At 41.9% G+C, this 25,402-nt stretch overlaps 1 protein-coding gene across 1 annotated transcript; it reads left to right on the plus strand.

Moving 5' to 3' along the window:
- Nucleotides 1-2,191: 2,191 nt before the first annotated feature.
- On the plus strand, nucleotides 2,192-2,473 carry SMIM36 (small integral membrane protein 36). The gene has a single exon (XM_078066452.1). The coding sequence runs from the start codon at nucleotides 2,192-2,194 to the stop codon at nucleotides 2,471-2,473; it is 282 nt and encodes a 93-aa protein (XP_077922578.1).
- Nucleotides 2,474-25,402: the final 22,929 nt, after the last annotated feature.

Below are 25,402 nucleotides of genomic sequence, written 5' to 3' on the forward strand. Positions count from 1 at the left end.
CCGCGTGTGACTTACAGGTGCACTGGACAGCTCCCCTTGCTGAGATTCTGTGCTCACCAAGAAACTTTCTGATTATAAATGGACTCTGTAGATCTGGGGAGAAAAAGCTATGGTGGTTCCAGCACAAGCCCTTCCATCCTTCTGACAGTTGTATTTTTCACTGTGCCTTAATAAATTGGTATTCTGTTTTATTTTTTTATTTTTTATTTTTTTAAAGATTTTATTTATTTGACAGAGAGAGAGATAGCAAGAGCAGGAACACAAGCAAGGGGAGTGGGAGAGAGAGAAGCAGGCTTCCCGCAAAGCAGGGAGCCCGATGCGGGCCTCAATCCCAGGACTCTGGGATCATGACCTGAGCCGAAGGCAGACACTGAACAACTGAGCCACCCAGGCGCCCCGGTATTGTTTTAAACAGCAGTCTCCTATGAGCTTGGTAAATGTAAATTGCCATGAGGAAAGGGACTTCCTCTTAACAAAAGAAATTCTCTGAGCCCGTGAGACTCACAACCTCACATGGTGTTAAAGTCTCTGTTGAAAATCTCCTGTAACATCTCTTGGCAGACAACCAAGGCTTGGGTGACCTTGCTTTCACACTCCTAGGGCCAAGATTCTCCATCCTTGTTGCATATCAAAATTATCGAAATTATGAAGATGTTTAACTAATGCAGATTCCCAGACTCCAGCCCCAGAGATTCTAATTCAGTAGATCTGGGGCTGACCCAGGAATCCGTATTCCTAAGGAACCCAACTGATTCTAACCTATGGTGTTTGAGGACTATTCCTCAGCTTAAGTATAATTTCACAGGTTAGTCCACAACCACAGAATCATGGACTATTTTACTTTAAAAGGGTCTCCAGAGCAATAAGAACTCCTTTTTACAGCATCCCTGAACCCTCAGCTTTCCGTGGAAGCCGGGCATAAAGAGGCCAGACAGGAAGCTGCTAGGCCATTAAAACTTAACAACAGTGAGAAACCGCAGACCTTCGGGAGCTTTGGCCTTTAGCTAGGAGTATCAAAGCGTCCCATTAGCTCCTGGAGAAGTGGTCCTGTCTGGCCAAAACTGTATATATGAGATCAAAGCCAGATACATAATTTATGAGCCCAATCCAAAATAAATGATAATAAAGAACTTCAAGATGGTGACAGCAGAGTATTAAACAGGTATGGGGCCCTTCTGAGCATGGGGTCCCATATGATGACACAGGATGCACACCCATGAGGTTGGCCCTATACAGGGCTACTAGGGCAGGATGATGATTTATAAATCAAGAGAGATCTGCATTCTTATCTGATATTCCTTCCAATCTGCTTGCTTTTCTCCACATAGCAGCCAAGGCAATCTTTTTAAAATGCACCTCTGGTCCTGTCACTTCCCTGCATCCTGTTGCTCTAGGATCAAGTCTCAAGCCTGGCCCACAAGTCCCCTGCCACCTGACCCCTACCTACCTCTCTTCCCTTATGTTCCCCATTCTCTCTGGACTCTAGTCACGCTGCCCTTGTTTCAGTTCCTCCCATTTTCCATGCTTCTTCCTGCTCAGATCTTTCACAGTGCTGTTCTCTGTGGCTAGAAGAATCTCCCCTACCCATCCTAACCTAGCCAGAAAGTATTTTTGAATGAATGAGTGCAAAACAACAACAAATGAAGAATTGGTGAAAATGTCAGGTGCTGAATGTGGCCCTCTTATTAAAGAAACATGTCTATTCCAAACCCCACTGACCTGATCACACTCATCACTCCCTATATGGATACTTGGCATTTAAACCTCCTTACATAAAGGGTAACCATACTTCCCAATGTTTCCAGGACCATCCCATTTTTTAACAGGGTGCTTATTAACAACACTTACTTTTGCTCACCAAACCACCTGTTTAGGTGATGAATTAGATGGACACTCTGCTTATATACCACACTTTAATAACCTTTGAACCATCTCTTTCCTTCTCTCTCTGCAGAGGTAAATTGACAAGAGATAGCTTCTGTGTTTTGGTGGCTGTGGTATTAACAGCAAGAGCTTAAGTTATTAAACCGAGCAGCTTTAATCTGTGAGGTCTCCTGGAGCAATGGGGATTATTGTATTTTTACTCCAGAGCCCGTGTAGCTATTCCAGTGAGCTAGGGTTTGCTCTCTGCAATCCCCACACTGGCCCCGTTGCCTTTCTCTAGACCCACCTCCTAACCGTGAGAGATGTGATGGAGTTTTACTTGGAGATTGACCCTGTCACCTTGAACCTGATAATCCTAGTAGCCAGCTACGTTATCTTGCTCCTGGTGTTCCTCATCTCCTGCGTGCTGTATGACTGCCGAGGCAAGGACCCCAGTAAGGAGTATGCTCCCGAGACCACCCTTGATGCCCAGCCCTCCATCCGCTTGGTGGTGATGCAGCAGAGCACTTCGGGGGATCCCTGGGCAAGGAGGCCCAGCCTTCATTTTGGGGATCCTGCTCCATTAGGGAAGAAAAGCACAATGGTGTGAGGCTGGCTAAGGGTGACTGGGGAGAGAGCACTAGACATTCTGGACAAACTGTTCTCCGTGTGGCTGCGATTCTCTCGGCGTACCACCAGTCCTACTTGGCTATGTAAGTGGGAGCTCTGCCTTACCTTCTACTTTCTCGTCACCCTCTTTGAGAATGAAGCAACCGTTTAAGGTAAGAAGACCAAGGTGGCCTTTGGTCAAGTTCTCCAGATGCAAAATCTCATTAATACTATAGTATAGTGAAGTTGTTGGGCCCTTCCTGGTGATGTTGTCCTTGCCATTTCTAGGAGAGATTGGTATTTGAGTAAGGTGCAGGGGTAGAAAACTCTTTCCTTCTTCCCTTCTAGGTTCTTTGGCTGGTCCAATAATTACATTGACATAAAACAGATGAACGGGAGAAAAACAAATTTAATTTTTATCTATGGAAGCCCCATAAAAAATATGAGCTCAAAGAAGTGACCAGAACAGGCAGATTTTATCTCCTTTAGACAAAAAAAAAAAAGAAGAAGAAGAAGAAGAAGATAAATTTGTGAAGAATTGACAAGGCAAAGAAGTTTGGGTTTGGGGTAGTAAATTAGTGAGGAAGTAACAAGGTTTGTTTATATAGCTTTCTTGGCCCTAAATTCCCTATTTCTGGTGCCAAGAACACCTTCTGCACTCCTGGTACAGGTAGCTTTCATATGGGAGATTTATTTCCTGCTTTCAGGGGGGACAAAGGAGGGTCAGAGTGTTCCTTCTTGCACCAGCTCTTTTTCGAGTAACTTTAATTCAAAATAATTAGTAGGCCAAAATGTCATATTTTGGGGTAGCATCTTCGACTCCCCTTCAAAGGATTTAAAAAACAAAAGACAATTGTGTGTGTGTGTGTATTTATTTGTATGTCTGTATAAAGACGAATGAGACTAGCTTGCATCTACCCTATACTTAGCAGATTCTCTCTCCGAGGCAACCATTGAACTTTTCCAGACTTGAGATTATTATTCTTTCTGTACACACCAGCTCCTCACATTCTATTCCCCTGTGGGTCAGTATGGGGAACACAGCAGTCATAGAGCATAGTGGCTAACCCCAAAGCTTGGAGCCTGGGTTCAAACCCTATCTCCTCCACTCACTAGGTGTGTGACCAGAGCCATCGCTTTGTGCCCCAAGGCTAGTGGCAGGACCTATAGGCTGTATGGGGTATTCAAATGAGTTATTTCACTGAAAGCACTCAAGACAGTGCTTGGCACCTAGGGTTTGCTAATTTTTTTTTTTTTTTAAGATTTTATTTATTTATTTGACAGAGAGATAGAGAGAGAGAGAACAAGTAGGCAGAGAGGCAGGCAAAGGGAGAGGGAGAAGCAGGCTCCCCACTGAGCAGGGAGCCCGATGCAGGGCTCGATCCCAGGACCCTGGGATCATGACCTGAGCCGAAGGCAGCCGCTTAACCGACTGAGCCACCCAGGCGTCCCAGGGTTAGCTAATTATTAATGATTATTAATATTATTAATGTTATTTCCTTTCATACTTCTCATCAAGAAGCTCAAACTCCAATCCTGTTCCAATACAAGATTCCTGAAGACTCACCACAAAATGTTGACATCCTATAGCTTTGGTATTTCGCCCCCCTGAGCACTGCCTACTCTCATCTCTCTCCCTTTCATTGTTGCTATTAACTAATACATTTGTTTCCCTGCTCACTCATCTATTTCTACAATGTTGAATTATTACTTCTATTGTATGTTTTTATGAATCCTCCTTTCCCTGGGCTCAGAGTGACTTGCATATTCACTTAGTGATTTATGAAACCCCTTCTTCCAATCAAGCCCTGTGTGGAAATAACAAAGAAATTGTGTCATGACTGCGGCCCTCCCATCTTTGCTGCCTGATAGAGAGAGACGAAGTCAGGCATGACCTCCCCAATGAAGGACAAGAAAGCATGGCATTGTGAGAACTCCACACAGAGTGCAGGAGACCATAGATACATAAGTGCCTACCACCCAGAAGGGGCTCAGGAAACATTTAAATAATGTTCAATGGCCAATTTCATCTTGGACTCAGGCATCACAGATAAGATTATGCATCCTGAAAAAATGAGGAGCTATTTTCTAGAAGGACTAAAGGATGTTGGGGACTTGAAGGGTAAGACAGGAAATGGCATTTTAGACAGAAGGAAAGGCATAAATAGAGCTGGGATGCAGAAATTATAGAGTTCACTGACTATGAAAGTCTGACGGTTTCCAAACCTGTCAAGAAAAAGTGAGAAATTCCATCTCAATTTATCCTATAGAAAACTGAAGAGGAGGGACTAGCCCATCCTACTCTGCCAATTTCAGCGATGGGCACTGTTTTGCCTTTGGATTGTTAAGTAGCCATAACACAAGTAAAGATAACCCCAGTTATTTTGTTTTCAGATTTTTTAAGATTTATTTCAAATTTTGTTCACATTTTAGCAGAAAGTCATATTTTCTCTTCAATATGTGATTTTAAAATTATATTGAAAATCCTGCAGAGGGTTTTTTTTTCTTTTATGGTCAAGAAATCATCTTCACTTTAATAACGAAAATATAAAATGAATAGGAAAATCAGTAAATTCATAAGCAGCTTCTAAGAACCTGCCCTTTCCCTAACCTGAGCTTCACCTGGGCTAACCTTCTTATTTCTTTTCCCTGTCATGGGAACATATGTATCAGTGGACACAAAAATGTATCAGTGGAGAAAAAAAAAGGCAGTCAACCATAAAAAAGTGGTAATAATAGTTAATTTAGCCTTTTGAGGAAGAGAAATATAAAATGTTTGATTTGTCTAATTTTAAAGTTAAGAATATAAAGTAAACATCCATTCAACATGCTTTTAAATGGACATATTTTCACTTATGTTTCAATTCCATAATGGGGACAGTTGAAGAGGACAGATTAACAGAGATGGAGTGTAGAGAAATAACTCCAAAGAGAGAAGAAGAAACAAAAAAAACCCACCAAATAATAGTAATAACAAAAATAGATAAGGGGAACAGAAATAAAGTCAGGGGAGAGACACAAAAGAAGGAAACTATAAAGCCTCTAAAGTGAATGTTGGAATAAGAAGTATCAAGCTTTTCCAAGCCTCTGGTTTGTTCGATTTGTGGTTCATTCCATTTGTGTTCTACAGGCAGGAACTGGCTTCTCAGCATTTAAAACAATCTTTTCTGTCTAGAATGTATGCTTAGAATCTTATGAGAACTAGAAACACCTTTCAGAATTTTGCCAATGAGGAGAGCAGCCTGGAAGGAGGAGTGATGGCCCCAAGAGGACTTGGCTTCAGAGCTGGGACTATGATCCTGTTATTCCCTTTTCCCTGGAACCCCCTACCCCTCACAGTGCTCTTTCTATAGCACCATCTCTTACCTGCTTGTATTTTAAAACTTCATTATTGATTTCTTATCTTTTCTTTTCTTTTAAAGATTTATTCATTTATTATTTGAAAGAGAGGGGGAGGGAGAAAGGGTGAATAGGGGGAGGGACAGAGAGAGAGAGACAAGCAGACTCCCCACTGAGCATGGAGCCCTACTCATAAGATCATGACCTGAGCAGAAATCATGAATCAGGCACTTAACCCACTGAGCCACCCAGGAATCCCTATTTCTTTTTTTTTTTTAATTTTTTATTGTTATGTTAATCACCATACTTTACATCATTAGTTTTTGATGTAGTGTTCCATAATTCATTGTTTGTGCATAACACCCAGTGCTCCATGCAGAACGTGCCCTCTTTAATACCCATCACCAGGCTAACCCATCCTCCCACCCCCCTCCCCTCTAGAACCTTCAGTTTGTTTTTCAGAGTCCATCGTCTCTCATGGTTCATCTCCCCCTCCGATTTCACCCTCTTCATTCTTCCCCTCCTGCTATCTTCTTCTTTTTTTTTTTCTTAACATATATTGCATTATTTGTTTCAGAGGTACAGATCTGTGATTCAACAGTCTTACACAATTCACAGCGCTCACCGTAGCACTCCCCATACCCTCCCCAATGTCTATCACCCAGCCACCCCATCCCTCCCACCCCCCTCCCCACTCCAGCAACCCTCAGTTTGTTTCCTGAGATTAAGAATTCCTCATATCAGTGAGGTCATAGGATACATGTCTTTCTCTGATTGACTTATTTCGCTCAGCATAACACCCTCCAGTTCCATCCACGGCATTGCAAATGGCAAGATCTCATTTCTTATTTTTTAAATAAAGCTTTATTTCCCAGTGGAATGATTCATGGCACAGCTGTGAAGTTGTAACTAATGTTTTCAAAGCTGGTGGAATGGATTGCTGGCTAGAACCAGACGTCCCTTTAACATTCAAATAAGGCCTTATTTTTTGTTTCCTTATGGGATTAAGATGTCCTTAGTCCACCTCCTTTGAATACATTATTCTCCCATCACACACAAGTTTTATGAAAGCAAATGCAATATTGTGGCCCAATCCGGATGATAGCTGTAGGAAGGACACAAAGAAAATGCTTTCAAGGCAAGAGAAGGGAGGGAGAGCATGGAGATGTATCACAAATCTGCTACATACCAGATACTGTTTATTCATATCTCTTTCAATCCTCCTCCTCCCCTATGAGATGGACACAATGAAAACCAGTTAAAGATAAGGAAATGGAGGCTGAGGGAAGCCCTAGAGCTTGTCCAAGGCCACACAGCTGGTACACGTGGAAGACAGGATTTGAACTCAGTTCTAAATATGTGGTTTTCTGCCACCTGTTTTTTCCCAGCCGTTCCAGAACAATAAGTAGCCAGCCCATGTTCGCTCCACACTGCCTCTCTCCCGTGCTAGAACTGCGTACCCAGGAAGCTGCTATAAATGTCCATTAAATAATCTAATGGCCCTTCAGATTTTCTCCTCTGAATAAGATGACCGTAGTTTCCATCAGAGGAAAAATAAATTATTGTAATTTGGCCAGAACATTATCTTCTGGTGTTCCAGAAGTTGCCAGGATGGAGTGGTCTAAGATGGGCTTTGTACCAGAAATGGCCAAACTCAAGTCCCACTGTCATTATGTGCTGTTGAGCCATTTGGGCATCAGTTAACTTCCTAAGCCTTTTTCCTCACCTTAAAAATGAGTGTAATCCTAACGCCACTGAGGCTTAGAATAATATATATAAAGTATCTGGCATAGGTAGGATTTCAACAAAATGAAGGCCATCATTATTATACTGGCAGATACAGTGAAAATAAGTAGGAGGACCTCATCACTTGAAAGCTCAGATAGCACAGGCAGGTCCAGGCTCATTTATGGGAGCGTTGAGAAGCAGGAGTGTGGGGTTGAGAGTTGCCACATGCTTTAGAAATTTGGAAATAGGGGAAAGGGTCTGTGATGTGCTGAATTGTGCCCACCCCCAAATCCATACATTGAAGTCTTTACCTCAGTACTTCAGAATGCGATCTTATTTTGAAATAGGATCATTACTGGTGTAATTAGTTAATACAAGGTCCTACTAGAGTAGGGTGGACACCTAATCCAATATAACGGGTATCCTTATAATAAAGGGAAATCTGGACACTGACCTGCACGCAAGGAGAACACCGTGTGAAGATGGGAGTCATGTGACCACTTGCTGAGAAACTACCAGCAGGTAAAGAGAGGAGATCCTTCCCTGGTGCCTTTGGAGGGAACAGGGCCCTGCAGACACCTTGACCTGAGACCTGTAGCCTCCAGAACTGTGAGACAATACATTTCTGTTGCTTAAGCCCCTCAGTTTGTGATGTTTTGTTAGGACAGCCCTCGCAGACTAATACCATGTCTAAAGGGAATGTTTAGTACACGTGATGGGATGCTTACCATTTCAAGGCCCTTTAGGGTCAGTGACGTTATTCCTTTGGATGTGACAGCATGCTGAGTTGGGCCTTGGACAGAAGCTAGAAGGCCAGGCTTTGTCAGAGTTACCTAGGAAATAGACCCTGCGTAAGCAGAGTAATCATTTGTTGTATTTTTAAGGAGGGTAGAATACACAAAAAATGTCTCTAGGAAGAAAATGTGCTGTGGTTTTGCTAGATAAAATGTGAAGGATAATTGTTAAGAGTGAGGAACTCTCAGTTCTATAAAGAGGACCAAGGAACAAGTGACAAAGAAAAGATGCTATGGAGTCCAAGTGCAAATCAACTGGGTTAAAGGAAAAAAAAAAAAAAATCAAAACTAGCCCTAAAGAATCCAAGTCTCTCCAGACTATAGGACCTATAGGTTATAGGTCTATAGTGTCCCATAGATACTTTAAAAGCCACTTAGTGAGTGCCTGGCTCATTATTTAAGATTAAATGACAATTCGTAGGGGGGAGGAACAATTGTTCTTATTTTAGAGACGAGGGAGTTTCAGATTGTCTTGCATAAACCTTTCAACTAACAGAATAGGATTAACAGAACCCACGGATTCTGACTCAGTCCTGAGTTTGCCCTATAATTCCATAGCTGCCCAGAATCTATGCAGAGTAATGGAGTGATTCACCAAGCTGGATGCAGGAAGTCCACACTTTTGTGAATGTCTCCCACTGCCTTTACTTCTGCGGAAGCACCAAATAACACAGTCCTTCCTTTTTTTTTAAAGATTGTATTTATTTATTTGAGAGAGAGAGCGTGCACATGAGCAGGGGAGGGGGTTGGGGGGGGCAGGCAGAGGGAGCAGCAGATTCCCCGCTGAGCAGGGAGCCCCACACAGGGCTCGATTCCAGGACCCTGGGATCATGACCTTAGCCGAAAGCAGACGCTTAACTGAATGAACCACCCAAGCGCCCCAACAATCCTCTTGATTAGGGCAAAAGTCCCCAAGACCTAGAGGGTAGATGAAGTCCAGTTCAGCTCAATAGTATCGAGGACAGCCTTTTTCTCATAACTTCATCCTCCCTGAGAACACTTGTGGTTAAACTATAGAAACTCAGAGTACATGTATTATCTACCTCTGTTGTAACAGTTCATTTGGACTTTAACCTTCTTGGGCTGTCAGTGTTTTAGATAAGGGCTTTGTGACACTGGGATTGAGAAAGATCTTAGCTATTTCACATCCTCCCAAGATAATGAGAAGTTGTCCGCACATATTTATTTTGTGTTCAAGGCTTCTGTAGACTCAGCTGTTATTTAACTAAACACCAGGATCTGCTGGTTCTCTGACCCATCTACAGCCTGGTGGCCTTGGCTGCAGTCTAAAGCTGACAGAAGTGCAAGGCTCAGGAAATACTAGAAAGGCGAGGACATGGTTTGGAAGGATGAAGGGGACCAAGGGAGAGAAAAGCGTGCTGCTGCAAAGGAGGACTTGAAATTGCCCGAGAGTGGCTCAGCAGAACTGTGGCTATGGAATTTGGAATCTGAACTGAATTGTCAGAATTGATGAAGACATTTTTTTTTAAAGATTTTATTTATTTATTCATGAGCGACAGAGAGCGAGAGAGGCAGAGGCAGAGGGAGAAGCAGGCTCCCCGTGGAGCCGGGAGCCCGATGCGGGACTCGATTCCAGGATCCTGGGATCATGACCTGAGCTGAAGGCAGACGCTTAACCGACTGAGCCACCCTGGTGTCCTCATGAAGACATTTTTAACATAGCAATTAATCAGTGAAAAACTGCTTGCCATTAGGGGCAGGAGGAAAGCTAATATTATAATAGAATGTTGGAGAAAAACTAATGTGTGACAGTCATTATATACCTACTCAGGACAAAAAGCAGATCCAGACAAGGACAACTGGTTTTGTCAATGTCAACAAGACTGAATTTGACAACTCTTGCCATCAAAAAAGTTTCCCGTTATTTAACCTACATCTCTTCTGTTCTTATACTTTACATTCATTTTCTCTCACTCTCTAACTATCCCCACGTTGGTGCTTCTTCAAGTCGAAGTCTGTTTTGCACTCTTCGTAAGGAGCATAAACCATGACAAATGGCCTCAGCTTAGGCATATGGTGATGCACTGGTTTCCTAGTTTTCTGGGATGTATTAGCAAACTTATTGTCCCCAAATGTAAAAATAATGAACTTACCACCATGCATGGAATGTTGACAATGTGAAACAGATCAGATTTATGGAAGCCTCAGAGACAATCCTTAATTTTTAGTAGAACATTGCCTTTTATTTCCGTCCTGAGTGAATTTCAATCACCTTCCCCCTAAAACCTTGTTTTAAGATGGTCATGGTGGTTAAGAATTAAAAAGTTATTCTTTTTTTTTTTTTCTTAAGTGTGTGTATTAGTTAGAATTTGTATTTGGTTATGATTAACAAAGATATAAGATACAATGACTAAATCAAAAGGAATAAGATCTTGCCATTTGCAACGACGTGGATGGAACTGGAGGGTATTATGCTGAGCGAAATAAGTCAAACAGAGAAAGACATGTATCATATGACCTCACTGATATGAGGAATTCTGAATCTCAGGAAACAAACTGAGGGTTGCTGGAGTGGGGGGTGGGGTGGGAGGGATGGGGTGACTGGGTGATGGACACTGGGGAGGGTATGTGTTCTGGTAAGCGCTGTGAATTGTGCAAGACTGTTGAATCTCAGATCTGTACCTCTGAAACAAATAATGCAATATATGTTAAGAAAGAAAAAAAGAAGAAGAAGAATGTAGCAGGAGGGGAAGAATGAAGGGGGGGAAATCGGAGGGGCAGAAGAACCATGAGAGACAATGGACTCTGAAAAACAAACTGAGGGTTCTAGAGGGGAGGGGGTTGGGAGGATGGGTTAGCCTGGTGATGGGTATTGAGGAGGGCACGTTCTGCATGGAGCACTGGGTGTTATGCACAAACAATGAATCATGGAACACTATATCTAAAACTAATGATGTAATGTATGGGGATTAACATAACAATAAAAAAATTAAAAAAAAAAAAAAGATACAATGGCTAAAACATGATGGGAACTTTGTTCTCTCTCCTGCATCCTGAGGTTGGGAGGGAAATGGTTCAGCCTTGGTACAGTGGTTCCAAGACGTCCCCAATGTTCCAGGTACCTTCATTTCTGATCCACCAGCTTTACTTCATGATTTCCACCCATGGGGTTGTCTTCGCATTACAAGATGGCTACTGCAGCTCCAAACCTTATGTCTGAGTTCCAGGCAGGGAGAGGAATAGAGGGGAAGGGCAAATGGGCACATACCAGTCAGCTGAGACACCTACTTAACACCTTCTACTTATATTTCATTGGCTAGAACTTCATCAACTATCTGTTCCTTTTTGCAAGGGAAGGTGGAAGATGCAGATTTTTCCTGGCTACATTGACATTGCCCCCCTAAATCAGGGTTCTTAGAAAGGAAGAGGGAGAGAATGAATCTGGGATAGGGTATTGTCCTAGTGGGGTTACTTATCCTTCTAAAATGAATACATGTTTGTTAAGGTAAGCCTGAAAACTATGGAAAAGGAAAGGAAAGAGATGATGATGATGTTAACCACCCAAAATGACCTCCAGCAGCATTTAGTGTAACTGTATGCTTGTTTTTTATTAATAATTATAATTATTTTTTCTGATCATATTTTTTCTGATTATAAAAAAATGCCTGTTCATTGGGGAAACTTTGAGCAAAGTATAGAGAAGAAAATAGGAATCATCCATAATCCCATTACCCAGAGATAATCACTATGCTATTTTGTTGCATTTTCTGCCATATATATATATATATATACTACATATTAATAATCACAGCATGTGTATGGTGATTAACATAACATAATTAAAAAAAATAATCACAGCATGTGTATAACTTGGTAACTTTTTTCATTTTCTAAATAATACAAGTGACTTTACATATGACCCTAGCTACTGTATCTTTACACCCTTGTAACAGAGCATTCCAAATAGTGGTTGCAGAGCTATTTGGAAAATTCTTTAAGTCAGAGAGCATGAATAGCGTAGATACCGTAGATCCATTGTCTCCTGCCCTGCTTCTGGGAGACCATCCGGCAGATCTGGCTACTGTACTCTCATTTTCAGACTATATCATATGATCTTCTTTCTGCATTTTTTCACCTTAAAAAGTGGCAAGTACACATGCCGAGAATTAAAATGATTCTTTGGGGAACATGACCTGTCACCCATTCTTACCATATGGCTCACAGAGGTGGATTTTGCTCTGGCTTGTAAATTCATAGGACCTCCAAGCTAGGTAGGACCCTCCTGGCTCATCAATCCAAACCTCTAATGTGACAACGAAGGGAAGCAGAAAGGAAAAGTGCCCTGCTGAGGGTCACAGATGGCATGGTCAGTACCCCGGTGCCTTTCTGATAATCTTCCATCTACTTTGTTTTTTTTTTTTTTAAAGATTTTATTTATTTATTTGACAGAGAGATAGAGAGCACAAGTAGGCAGAGCGGCAGGCAGAGGGAGAGGGAGACGCAGACTCCCCGTGGAGCAGGGAGCCCGATGTGGGGCTCGATCCCAGGACCCCGAGATCATGACCTGAGCCGAAGGCAGACGCCTAACTGACTGAGCCACCCAGGCGCCCCAATCTTCCATCTACTTGAGATGCTTTGGATGATGAACTAATTTGTAAACTTCAAAGATGTCATGACTCCCACAAAAATACACAACCAACTGCAGTCAGTTGCTAAAGGCATCAAATGAAGCCTAAGGATTGATAACATCCATAGGGTGGCATTTCTCAGATGGGCAATTCCATTTAATATACCCAGATATTTGGAGAAAATATACCATCTACAGAAAACTATTTTTCTATTCCATGCTCACTTACTATGAGCTCAGACCTTGCTGAATGCCATAGAGTCATGTTATATAGACTTACAGAACTTGCAGCCTGGTTGGGGAGACGAGAGGGACATATGAGCCAATATGGTACATTCGTACAATGAAATGTCATGCAACCATAAAAGGGAATGAGGTAAATCTGCACAAACTGCCATGGAAAGATGACCATAATATGTTATTAGAAGAAAAATGCTGATCAACAGGAGTTTGATGTACATGTAGTAAGATCTCTTCTGTGTTTTAAAACAAAATACATTCATACACTTACATGTTTTTCTATGCATAGAAAATATCTGGACAAATAGGCACAAACTTTTAACAGTGGCTATTGAATGGAGTGGGATTTTAAGGTGAGGGAAATTATATTTCTTTTTACTTTTTTCATTCACATACTTCTGGTTTTTTAAACATAATCAGTTTCTCCATCATACATTTTGAATCATCACAGTACTACGGAGGAGTTGTGACAATTAAATGAGTTGCTATGAATAAAATGCTTAGACTTTTGCCAGGTCCATTGGAAGAGCTCAATAAACATTAGCTGTGTTGATGATTATGATGTTGATGATGACGACAACGATGAAAGGTGGGTGCTCACATGCTGTTGCTGAGCATATACATCCACACGAGTTATTTACAGAACAAAGTGATCAGATATATATGCCAAAAGCCTTTGAAATGTGAAAGCATTTTGACCCAGCAGTTCTATTTTCAGAAATTTCTTCTATGGAAAAAAAAACAACTGAATAAGTATATAAGAAGTACGTACAAAGATGAATAAAGAGCAAAATGTTGGCAACAAGCTGAATGTTCAAAACCAGGAATGGCTTAATAAATTATGGTGCATCTTTACAACGGAATAGTATGCATTCATTGTAGCAATGAATTCATTAATGTGGTAACATGGTAATGAAATAATATTAATGAAAAAGGCAAATTGCTGAAGGGTATATACTTATGATTTCATTACAGTACAAAAAATGTAATATACGTAAGTATCTCTAAAAGCACATGCACTTAAGTATTAGTAGTACTGAGCCCTCAGCAATTGTGAAAATTATCTTCTTTTTATTTAGGTGCAGTTTCCAATTTTTCTGTAGTACTTGTGCAAATATTTAAAACAAAGTGAAAGGGCCTTTGGGGGAGCATTTCATAATGCAGCCTCCATGCCAACGCACTGGCATCGGGATGCCTCTGCCTGGGGGCCAGAGGAGATGTGAGTGCCTGCAGGGATCACATGGCAAGTGTGTTCAGTTTCTAGAACAGACTCAGCAGACATGGAACTAGTGTCCTAATCCGACTCAGGAGACAGACTTTGGGATGTTTATTGAAGGCCAAAAGAAGGAAATAAGTGAGCAAATTTGGGCCATGTCATTGCAATCAGCAAACCCAAAAATACATACCAAATTCTTACAATGACCATTCCTCCTGTTTTGCATAGAACAGTCCCAGTCTGTCTTTTGACCCAGCATGATTTTGAATAATACCCTTTTCATTCTTTGTCACCCTACCCATTTGGGGTTTGCTCATTTGTTTCATCATTCTCTTTAATTTGTTCTTCTAGCTGCTGTATTTCCTGTACACTGAAGTTAGTTAAAGGCTTGATTCAGGTTCAACTTCTTTTTTGGCAAGAATTCTTCATAGATGTCCCTGCTTGCTTGGGACATCTTACGCAAGGAGTTACGCAATGTCTGATTGTCCCACTTTTAGTGATACTCAAATTGACGAGTAGATTCAGGTGGTGGCAGCATGATCAGGCCATTGTAAAGCTCTTCATCAACCTTTCCTCTCACGGTTTAACCCATTGTTGATTATCACCTGCGTTATTGCATTAGAGGTTAGAAAATAGTCCTAGCTCTATCATTCCTTCCACATTTACCACCTGGAATTCTTTTGTAAAGGAGAATGTCCCTCGGGGCACCTGGGTGGCTCAGTCAGTGGGGCGTCCGACTCCTGATTTCAGCTCAGGTCATGATCTCAGGGTTGTGAGACCAAGCCCTGCTTCTAGCTCCATGCCGGGCATAGGGCCTGCTTAAGATTCTCTCTCTCCATGGGATCTCTGGGTTGCTCACTTGGTTAAGCTTCTGCCTTCAGCTCAGGGTTGATCCCAGGGTCCTGGGATCGAGTCCCACATCGGACTCCTTGCTCAGTGAGGAGCCTGCTACTCCCCCTGCTTGTGCTCTCTCTCTCTGACAAATAAATAAAAATCTTTAAAAAAAAAAAAAACTCTCTCTCCCTCTCCCTCTGCCCCTCCCTCACTCCCCCCCCCCCAAAGAAAAAGAAGAAGAATTTCCCTCATAAATTAGGACTCTCCAGTACAGTTTATATGGGAAGGACAGAATAAATGCTTGTCTCTTTCCTTTTAATGGCCAATTTTCAGAGCAAGAAGTTGAAAGCCTAGTTACTTCCAATGGTATCCAGGGTTTTTTTGTGTTTTTTGAAGTTTTTTACTTGTTTGCTTATTTTTTGATGGGGAGATTTCTTTTTTTTTCCTTTCTTTTTAAAAAAGTTTGGTATCATTATGAATTCATCAAGTTCTTGTACATTAAATTTAAATACATTTATAAAACAAATTATCCTCATCAATTAGCTGTCTTTATTAGTCGGGGTTCTCCAGGGAAGCAGAGCCAGTAGAATGTGTATGCACAGAGAGAGAGAGAGAGAGAGAGAGAGAGAGGTTTATTTTAAGGAATTTTCTCACACAATTGGGGACTGACAAGTCCAAAATCTGTTTGGCAAGCAGGCTGGCTGGTGAGGTGGAGAACAGTTGATGTTGTAACCCAAGTCCAAAGGCTTCTTGGGGCAGGATACCCTCTTCCTTGAGAGACCTCCATCTTTTTCTCTTAAGGCCTTCAATAGATGGGATGAAGCCCACCCACATTAGGGAGGGTAATCTGCTTTACACAAAGCCTACTGATTTAAATGTTAATCTCATCTGAAAAAAATACCTTCACAGTAATATCTAGACTGATGATTGATCAAATATCTGGGTACCATGGCCTGGACAAATTGACACATAAAATTAATCATCACCTTATTTCTATTTTTTAAAAATCCTAACAATACAAATGCAAAATGAACGGTAGAATCAATGCTTACCATGGGTGTTCAAGATGCAAAAGGACACTTGAACTGAACCAAACAAGAAAGATTTGAATTAGTAATTTCTGTGTGTTTTACTGGCTTAGGTGCTAGACAGAGAGCTGGCAAAAATGACCCTGGTTCTGCCTCTTCTCATGTAACTTTGTGTAATTTATGTTAGTTCACTGAGTTTCAGAATCTTCATCTGAAAAGCAAGAATAATAACATCTGTCCTACCTGCTGTTATACTTTGTTATGACAGCCAAAAGAAATTGGGTATATTAAAGCATTTTGCAACCCGCATGTTACACCAGTATAAGGTGTTATTAGACTGCTTTTTGTTAAGGATCAACAAACTGCAGGGGCGCCTGGGTGGCTCAGTCAGTTAAGCATCTGACTCTTGATTTCAGCTCAGGTCATAATCTCAGGGTCATGAGATGGAGCCCTGCATTGGGCTCCATGCTCAGCAGGGAGTCTGCTTGAGATTCTCTCTCCTTCTCCCTCTGTCACTCCCCCGCTTGTGCTCTCTCTCTCTCTCTCTAAATGAAAGAAAAAGAAAGAAAGAAAGAAAGAAAGAAAGAAAGAAAGAAAGAAAGAAAGAAAGAAAGAAAGAAAAAGAAGAAAGAAAGAAAGAAAGAAAGAAAGAAAGAAAGAAAGAAAGAAAGAAAGAAAGAAAGAAAGAAGGAAAGAGTCAACAAGCTGCAGAATGTCGAGCAAATGTGCTTTGAAGCTCCAGCCCTAAGTACAGTGCCACATGATGATATTCCATGGCTTTCTCTTCATTTGTGAGAGGCCATCTCTTTTGGGTCCCACATTTTAAGAAGAGGGGAAATTGTTACTCCACTAAAGGAAAAAGAATCAGAGTGTTAATTTTTCATATGAGTGTCTCAGTTTGTAAATTCCTATATCCCCCAGAGTCCCCAATTCTCTGTGTCAACAAGGTAGCATTGACCAATGCAAAGGATAAATAACTGGCTTATTTCATTCACTTATCTATTCAATAAGCATTTGTCAAACACCCATTACATATGAGACACTATGCCAGGTGCTTTTGGAAACACAAAAGTGAATCAAATCCAGACTCTGTCCTCAAGCAATTTACAGGTTAAGAGGAAGAAGCCAGGGGAACCTGGGTGGCTCAGTCGGTTAAGTGTCTGCCTTCAGCTCAGGTCATGATCTCTGGATCCTGGGATGGAGACCAGGGTCGGGCTCCCTGCTCAGCAGGGAGTCTGCTTCTCCTTCTGCCTCTGTCCCTCCCCTACACTTGTGCTCTCTCTCTCTCAAATAAATAAATAATCTTTAAAAAAGAGAAAGAAGCCATAATTAAAAAAAAAAAAAACCTATAATATAATATAGAAGAGAGAGATCAGTAACATCCGTGAAAGTTCAGAGGAAAAACCAGGTTTTCTTTTTTTTAAAGATTTTCTTTATTTGAGAGAGAGAGAGAGCACAAGTGGAGGGGAAGGGGGAGGTGCAGGGGGAGAGGCAGAAGCAGACTCCCTGCCAAGCAGGGAGCCTGACGCAGGGCTTGATCCCAGGATCCTGAGATCATGACCTGAGTTGAAGACAGATGCTTAACCGACTGAGCCACCCAGGGGCCCCTCAAAGGAGAGACCAGTTTCAACTGAAGGTTCCAGACAGCTTCTTGGAAGAGGTGGCACTTAGCCAGACTGAAGAATAGGAATAGATGTGGGCCTGTGTGGTGGGGCAGGGCGAAGCAGATGGAATGGGGAGGGGATGTGTAGATGTGGCGGAGAATATAAGGTACTTGAAGAGAAGCAGTAGGAAGGGTGTTTGGACGTGTGCTATTTGTAGCAATTGACAAATTCTTTCCTCTTCCTCTAGCTTCTTCTCTACAATTTTAGAAAGGATAAAAAGACTTCCTTTGTCTAGCTCACCAACTACAATTAATGGGTAGCAAGAGGTTACATCCAGTTGGTCAGCTCAATGGAAAGGGTTATCGTCAAATACCTACCTACTCGATAAGTTATAATTTTATTAAGATTATGATGCTCTCCAACTTTAAAATTCTATGATTCTCAGAAGCCAAATCTTGCCTAAAAGTTTTAAACATTTTAGATATAAATCTTTCTTAGCTAGAGTTCCCATGTCCACGCTTCCTAAACAGAAAATATAGAACTTAATTTAGCCACCTTGATGACTCAGAGTCATCTTCAAAAACAGAAAGGATCAGGCTGTGCTATATCACAGCATTGCCAGGATCCATGGAGGCACAAAGTATTATTTATCCCTACACCGAGGGGCTCCAGATTGCTCTGTTACAATTTTTTTCTTTTTCTTTCTTTCTTTCTTTCTTTTTTTTTTTTTTTTTTTCTGCCTTGTTGCTGGGCATTCCACGCTCAGATTTTGATGCTTTCTGTGTATCTACCTACTTCATCCCATTTTTGTTCTGTTTGCTCCTTCTCTTCTACATGAGGTTTGGAAGTTAAATAAGCAAGTTCTGTTAGAATTATATGGAAAATAAGAGCCTATTGCTAAGCTCTGAGTAAGGGTCTAAGAGGATTGCTTATATGTAAAGTATCTTGAGACTTAGTGCCATCTGATTTGGCTGTTTAATTAAAGGTATGTGTGTAAGAGAGAGAGAGAAAGAAAAAGGGGGCAATAGAGACAGAGAGAGGGAAGGAGAGGGGGAGAGAGAGATTGTGCGTCTGCATGTGTGTGCACATATAAATGTACCTTTCCCTTATGGTTTTTTTACTGTGAGTGTGGGACAGCTAAGTTCAAGATAAGTACAAGATGACAGTCTATAATTTGCCTAGAGAAATTGGGAAGCACAGAAAAATCCAAGATAAGAAGAAATTTTGTAACATTGCATATAAGAGATAATCATGGTTGCTCCTGCTATTATATAGACCCTGTGATGACCATAAGGTAGTGTAAGGAGCAACCATTATCTCTGAGAAACAGCAGTTATGCGATTAGTCCAAATTCCTATGGGGAAATTGAAAGAAAATAATGATTAGACTTGAGGTCTCCTGATTCCAGACCACACTTCCTTCAACTACTATAAAATACTACCCACATGATAATTATTATTAGAAATCAGAAGAAATCCTGCATCTCTGTGCTTCTACACTACATTTGGAGGGCATTTAAGCAAGAGATGTGGGTTTGGAGTAAATCAATGTATCTCAAAAAACAACCCATAAGCATGCTAAACACAATCACCTGGAGAATCTGTTTAAAAATACAGATGCTCAGGCTCCATTATCAAGAGTCTATTTTAGCAGATCTGGGATGTTTGGGAAAGATTTCACCCTTAAGTACTTAAGCATACAACTCCTTCATAACTACGATACCATTATTGCACTAGCTTTTGATTTTATGAGAAACCCAAATTGTGTTTGTGCATCCAACCATTTCGTATTTAGGCCTGGGGCTTTAGGTAGCCAGAAGGTCATTGCTTTTTTTTCAGAGCACGCCCTTCTTCCTGCCCCTGCCTTTCCTGTTCAGCTCACAGTGTACTTCTCAGCCCCCTTCACCCATGCCTGTGCCAAAATAACAAAATATCTAGGCATGCGTGAGATCCCACCCCATTTGCTTCTGTTCTACCTCTCTCTGCTTGCGGTGCTCAGCTGGAAGTGGTGATGAGGTTACTATCGGACATCCTAACCAGCCAGGCCATGCCTCATGGGAAAGTAAAGGCTTTTTCAGCAACGACCATGTTTCTGAAGGAAGAGTCAGATGGTCGAAAGTAATGTTAATGGAAAAAACAGTGGTGGTGATCCAGCTAGGAACTCAGTGCATTCTACAGGGTTGAATGCATTGTACACCTGCCAGATTCTACACCTGCAACGACAGGGATGCTTACTGAGAATACACAAAGAGTGATATATCCATGGAAATACACTTCTCTCTCATGGCTTGCCATACACCTGGCAACTAGTATCCCCCCCCCTTTTTTTTTTTTTAAGATTTTATTTATTTATTTGAGAGAGAGAATGAGATAGAGAGAGAGAGCATGAGAAGGGGGAGGGTCAGAGGGAGAAGCAGACTCCCCGCTGAGCAGGGAGTCCGATGTGGGACTCGATCCCGGGACTCCAGGATCATGACCTGAGCCGAAGGCAGTGGCTTAACCAACTGAGCCACCCAGGCGCCCACTAGTATCCCCTTTTATCCTCACAGCAAACCTGTAAGGTAATGAATCCTATAGTCCTGATTTGAGAGATGAGGAAACAGAGGCCCAGCCAGAGAAGTAAATAACTTGGTCGAGATCATGCCCGGTAAATGATAAGGTCAACATTTGAACCCAGATCTGTAAGACGCCTGCTATGGGTTGAATTGCACCCCCCACCCCAGTACCTCCAAATGAGATCTTCTTTGGAAATAGGGTCACTCCATAGGCAATTAGTCGAGCCCTAATCAAACAGGACTGATGTCCTTATACAAAGGGGAAATTTGGGCACGGGACAGACACGCAGAGGGAAGATGGTACGGAAACACATAGGAGAAAGATAGCCATGTGAGGGGAGCGGGCCTGGGAATGCCACAGATGGATGGGAGATAGCAGAAACTAGCAGGGGTAAGGAAGGAATCTCCCGTAGAGCTGTCAGAGGGAGCATGGCCCTGCTCCCACCCTGGCTTCAGACTTCTGGCCTCCAGAACTATGAGACAATACATTTCTATTGTTTGAAGCTACCCAGTCTCTAGTACTTTGTTACGGCGGCCCTAGGAAACTGATACATCTCTCAGACTCTGGAACCCATTATTATAGTGCCTCCCTGAAAAGCTGCGAATTTACCTAGGTTTGGCTGGGAATGTTACTGGAATAGCAGAGACCATCCTAGAAAATAGCAGTTATCTGCACAAAGGCACAAAGAGGCCAAGTGAATCACATGTTGCTGCAGATGGAGAGCCACGTTGCAGTGGAGCAAAACACAAACTCAGTCTACACTTAATCAATCTCAAAGTAGGATCAACCTTAGATGCTTCACACTCAAGGCCCCCAACACTCGGCAAGGTTGGGGTCTCTATCCTCCTGTGGGTGACGGAACTGACTGACCCCCAGTCCCACAGGAGAGTGAGAAGGGAGCCTTTATACCTGGGTAGCTTCCGACCAGATCCACTGTTCTTTCTGTCTGCTGTGATTTCTTCCCACAGGAAACCCTCCTTAGGGACATTGCTTCAGGATGTGGGCAGATATTAGAAGGAACATTGTGTAAGTACAGTATTTGCCTCCTGTTTTGCACTTCTATGTGTCCTTGGCTCTTTGAGGATTCAGGAGTAGGTTTTGGTTTTAGATTTTTCTTTAAAGACTTAAATTGGTCAGTGTGATCAGTTGCAGTTCCTCTATTTGCTGTCTCAGGACACGGATTGTTATCTCCCTAATGACCTCATTTCCCCCTTCTGTTGTTGTGCATTCTGCAGTAGAGCTAATAATTGCAACTAATTAGCTTAAGAATTGCCTTGAGATAAGAACAAAAGCACTTACATTAAAGAATTCAGTCCATTGGACTTAGGCCGAAGAACTTATCCCTTAAGAGGAAAATTAAACTTTGCCTTCCAGCCTGAGGCACCTCTGATGTCATCAAGACTGTGATTTTGAGACTTGCTTTTCAGTGGAGCCGACCCAAGGGTGCTTCCTCTATTACCTGGGAGGACTACTAAATGAAAGCCCTCCTTGTCTTTCCACGTGGATAGAAGGGCACATCCCGGTCATGGACCAATCACTGTGCATTGTCTAACTAAGAGCAGCTGTGGAATGAAGACAATGGAAGGTGATGATTTAAGATACAGGTGACAAAAAAAAAAAAGATACAGGTGACAAGATGGTGAACTCCAAGAGGGAAGGAATATTGTGTCTGGCATTGCTGTTATTCATCATTTAACTCGCCCTTCCAGAATGAGAAATTTTGTTTCTACCTTTGTACTAAGTTTATCATGGAACCCTGAGTGATCACCTGCAAATTCCCCTACCCAGTATTGAAAGCTCTTCACACTGCTGGCCCTAAATTCTTTCCAACCAAACGCCTAAACCCTCTTCTACTTGACACCTCTATTTTAACTGAATGACTCCAAAATATGCTCGGCACTTTCTTATCTTCATGTCTCCTGCTCCTAGTACCTCCCACCAGAATTCCTTCATAGTTGCCTATAGGTGAAAGGGGACCATCAATTACCTATGCAGGGACTGGCTTTATCAGCACCCCCTAAAGTGCTTATTAGAGATTCCTGAGGTCTACTCCCAGATGATTCTGATGCACAGCTAAATTTGGGAACCCTTAAGGGCCCAAACTCACTCACCCAGTGCAGGATGCCCCTCTCTACCACCCTAAGACATGGAAATTAGCATCTGCTTGAACACTCTTTGTGGTCTTGAATTCCATTTTTAAACAATGATTGCCAAAATTTCTGCCACATGTGGAGGCAATATTATCTCCTCTGCAAATCCTACTATTTGACCTAAATCTGTCATTTGAATCTACCCACAAGTAGTCCAATACCCGTTCCCAACAGCAGGTTTTCAATGATCTAGATAGACATAACTTTGCACTCACTTCCCTTATTCCCCCAACTCTTAAGGCTCCAGAGTTTCTGTCTAAACACCTCTAACTCCTTCAAATATAAATCACAATTTATCATCATCATCATAATCCTTGCCAGAACTCCATGAGATAGGTAGTGTTAATTAGTTCCATTGTATAGATGAGGAAAGGAAACTGTGGAAGGTTAAGTAACTTCCCTAAGTTCACACGATACATGTCAGAGTTTAGACCCAAACAAGTCCATCTGACTCCAAAGTGGGAGCCCTTAACCGCTTTGCTATACTGCCACCAGTTTGTTCATTCTTTGGATCATCTCCAATTTTAATATCCTCACTAAACGTGATATCCAGAATGGGGCACAATGTTCATGAGCTTGCCTGACCAGCACAGAGTCCAGAGTCCTCTTATTGCTCCCTACACACTTCTATTAACACAGCCCACGGTGATCTTGGTGTTTCCTGGCGACTCCATCACGTGGCTAGCTGATATCACTTAAAACTCCTGGTCTGTTTTCACATGGACTCCTTGCAGGAATTATTTCTCTTTTATTAATTGCCTGTAATGTGCAAATCAAAGAACTATGGGCTAGGGATACAGGCATGGATACAATGATGCAGAAGGCACACCTTGCTCTCAGAGGAGCAAATGGAAGAAAGGTAGGGGAATGTTGCAAAGGGAAGAGATGAAAGAACGGGTTCCCAGCCATGGCACTGACATCATAAGACTGCCAGACAGAGAGATCTTAGGGAGACTCAATCTTTTTCCAACTTTGTGACTAATGTTACTTTATGACCATGTGATCCCAGGAGCCTGAGTGGAAGAGCAGGGCAGATGCTCAAAGCTACCACCTTGTATGGCTTATCCTCTATCTGTAAATTTAATTTATTTTAAACCTGAGTTAGGGACTTTTCTTCTATTCGGGCTTAATTGTAATTATGTATTTATCTTGTGAGTGTTGGTCCACCTTTTCAAACTTTAAAAGTGTTTTTGTTTTGTTGTTTAACCTGATTCTGCAAGAGTCAGATTCTACAGTGTCAACACTCCCAGCTCTGAACCTCCCACAAATGGAATTAACATGCCTTCTAGGTCACTAATAAAAGCATTAAGTGGGAATTGATCCTGGACAGGTAGCAGTGTGATAGAAATGCAAGGTCAGGGTCCACCTGGGTGGCGCAGTCAGTTAAGTGTCAGACTCTTGATTTCGGCTCAGGTCATGATCTCAGGGTCATGAGATCAAGCCCCACGTGGGACTCTGTGCTCAGTGCAGAGTCTCCTTGAGATTCTCTCTCTCCCTCTCCTTCTGCCCCTCCTGTTCTTGCTCTCTCTCTCTAAAATAAATAAATAAATCTTTTTAAAATTTTATTTTATTATGTTATGTTAATCACCATATATTACATCATTAGTTTTTGATGTAGTGTTCCATGATTCATTGTTTACGTATAACAGCCAGTGCTCCATTCAATATGTGCCCTCCTTAATACCCATCACCAGGCTAACCCATCCCCCCACCCCCCTCCCCTCTAGAACCCTCAGTTTGTTTCTCAGAGTCCATAGTCTCTCATGGTTCATCTCCCCCTCCGATTATCCCCCCTTCATTTTCCCCTTCCTGCTATCTTCTTCTTCTTTTTTTTTTTTTTTTTTTTACATATAATGTATTATTTGTTTCAGAAGTACAGGTCTGTGATTCATCAGTCTTACACAATTCACAGCACTCACCATAGCACATACCCTCCCCAATGTCTATAACCCAGCCACCCCATCCCTCCCACCCCCCACCACTCCAGCAACCCTCAGTTTGTTTCCTGAGATTAAGAATTCCTCATTATCAGTGAGGTCATATGATACATGTCTTTCTCTGATTGACTTTAAATAAATAAATCTTAAAAAAAGAAGAAAAGAAAGAAAAAGAAAGAAAGAAAGAAAGAAAGAAAGAAAGAAAGAAAGAAAGAAAGAAAGAAAGAAAGAAGGAGAGAAAGAAAGAAAGAAAAGAAAGAAAGAAATGCAAAGTCAGGCTGAGAGTTTTGTGTCTGGCTTGCTCATCACTGACTGCCAAGAAGGTAGCACAGAGCTCAGCGTCGGGTAAATGCGTCATCAAGCCTTGTAGAAATCAATTGATTAATTAAGACATTTCTCCAGTTCTACACTGTAGAATATTAGAATATCCTAGCTGGCGGGGGTGGGGAGGGGTGGGGGGTGGCGCCTGGGTGGCTCAGTCATTGGGCATCTGCCTTCAGCTCAGGTCATGATCCCGGGGTCCTGGGATCGAGCCCTGCGTCAGGCTCCCTGCTCGGCGGGAAGCCTGCTTCTCCCTCTCCCACTCCCCTCTGCTTCTCTTGCTGTTTCTCTCTGTCAAATAAATAAATAAAAAATCTTGAAAAAAAAAAAAAAAAAGAATATCCTAGCTGGAAAGGATCTTAAAAGTTCTCTAACTCAACCTTTCCCTTCACAGAGTCAGAAAACAAAACCCAAAGAGGAACAATTATCTACCTCAAATCACTTACTTGGGGAATGAACAGATCAATGGTCAAGGCTTCCTATTTTCTAATGCAGAGTACTTTCCACCACACCAAGCAGTGGACTTGCTAATCAACACTCTCTTATTTCATGTGTCCACCTCCTAATTGTACTACTACTATCAAGGTGGGCAATCC

The sequence above is a fragment of the Halichoerus grypus genome, chromosome 2 (genome assembly GCF_964656455.1).
Source record: "Halichoerus grypus chromosome 2, mHalGry1.hap1.1, whole genome shotgun sequence".
Classification (NCBI taxonomy): domain Eukaryota; kingdom Metazoa; phylum Chordata; class Mammalia; order Carnivora; family Phocidae; genus Halichoerus; species Halichoerus grypus.

What these genes read in the sequence shown, in the direction of transcription:
- SMIM36 (XM_078066452.1), top strand. Translation starts at nt 2,192, where the DNA reads ATGGAGTTTTACTTGGAGATTGACCCTGTCACCTTGAACCTGATAATC.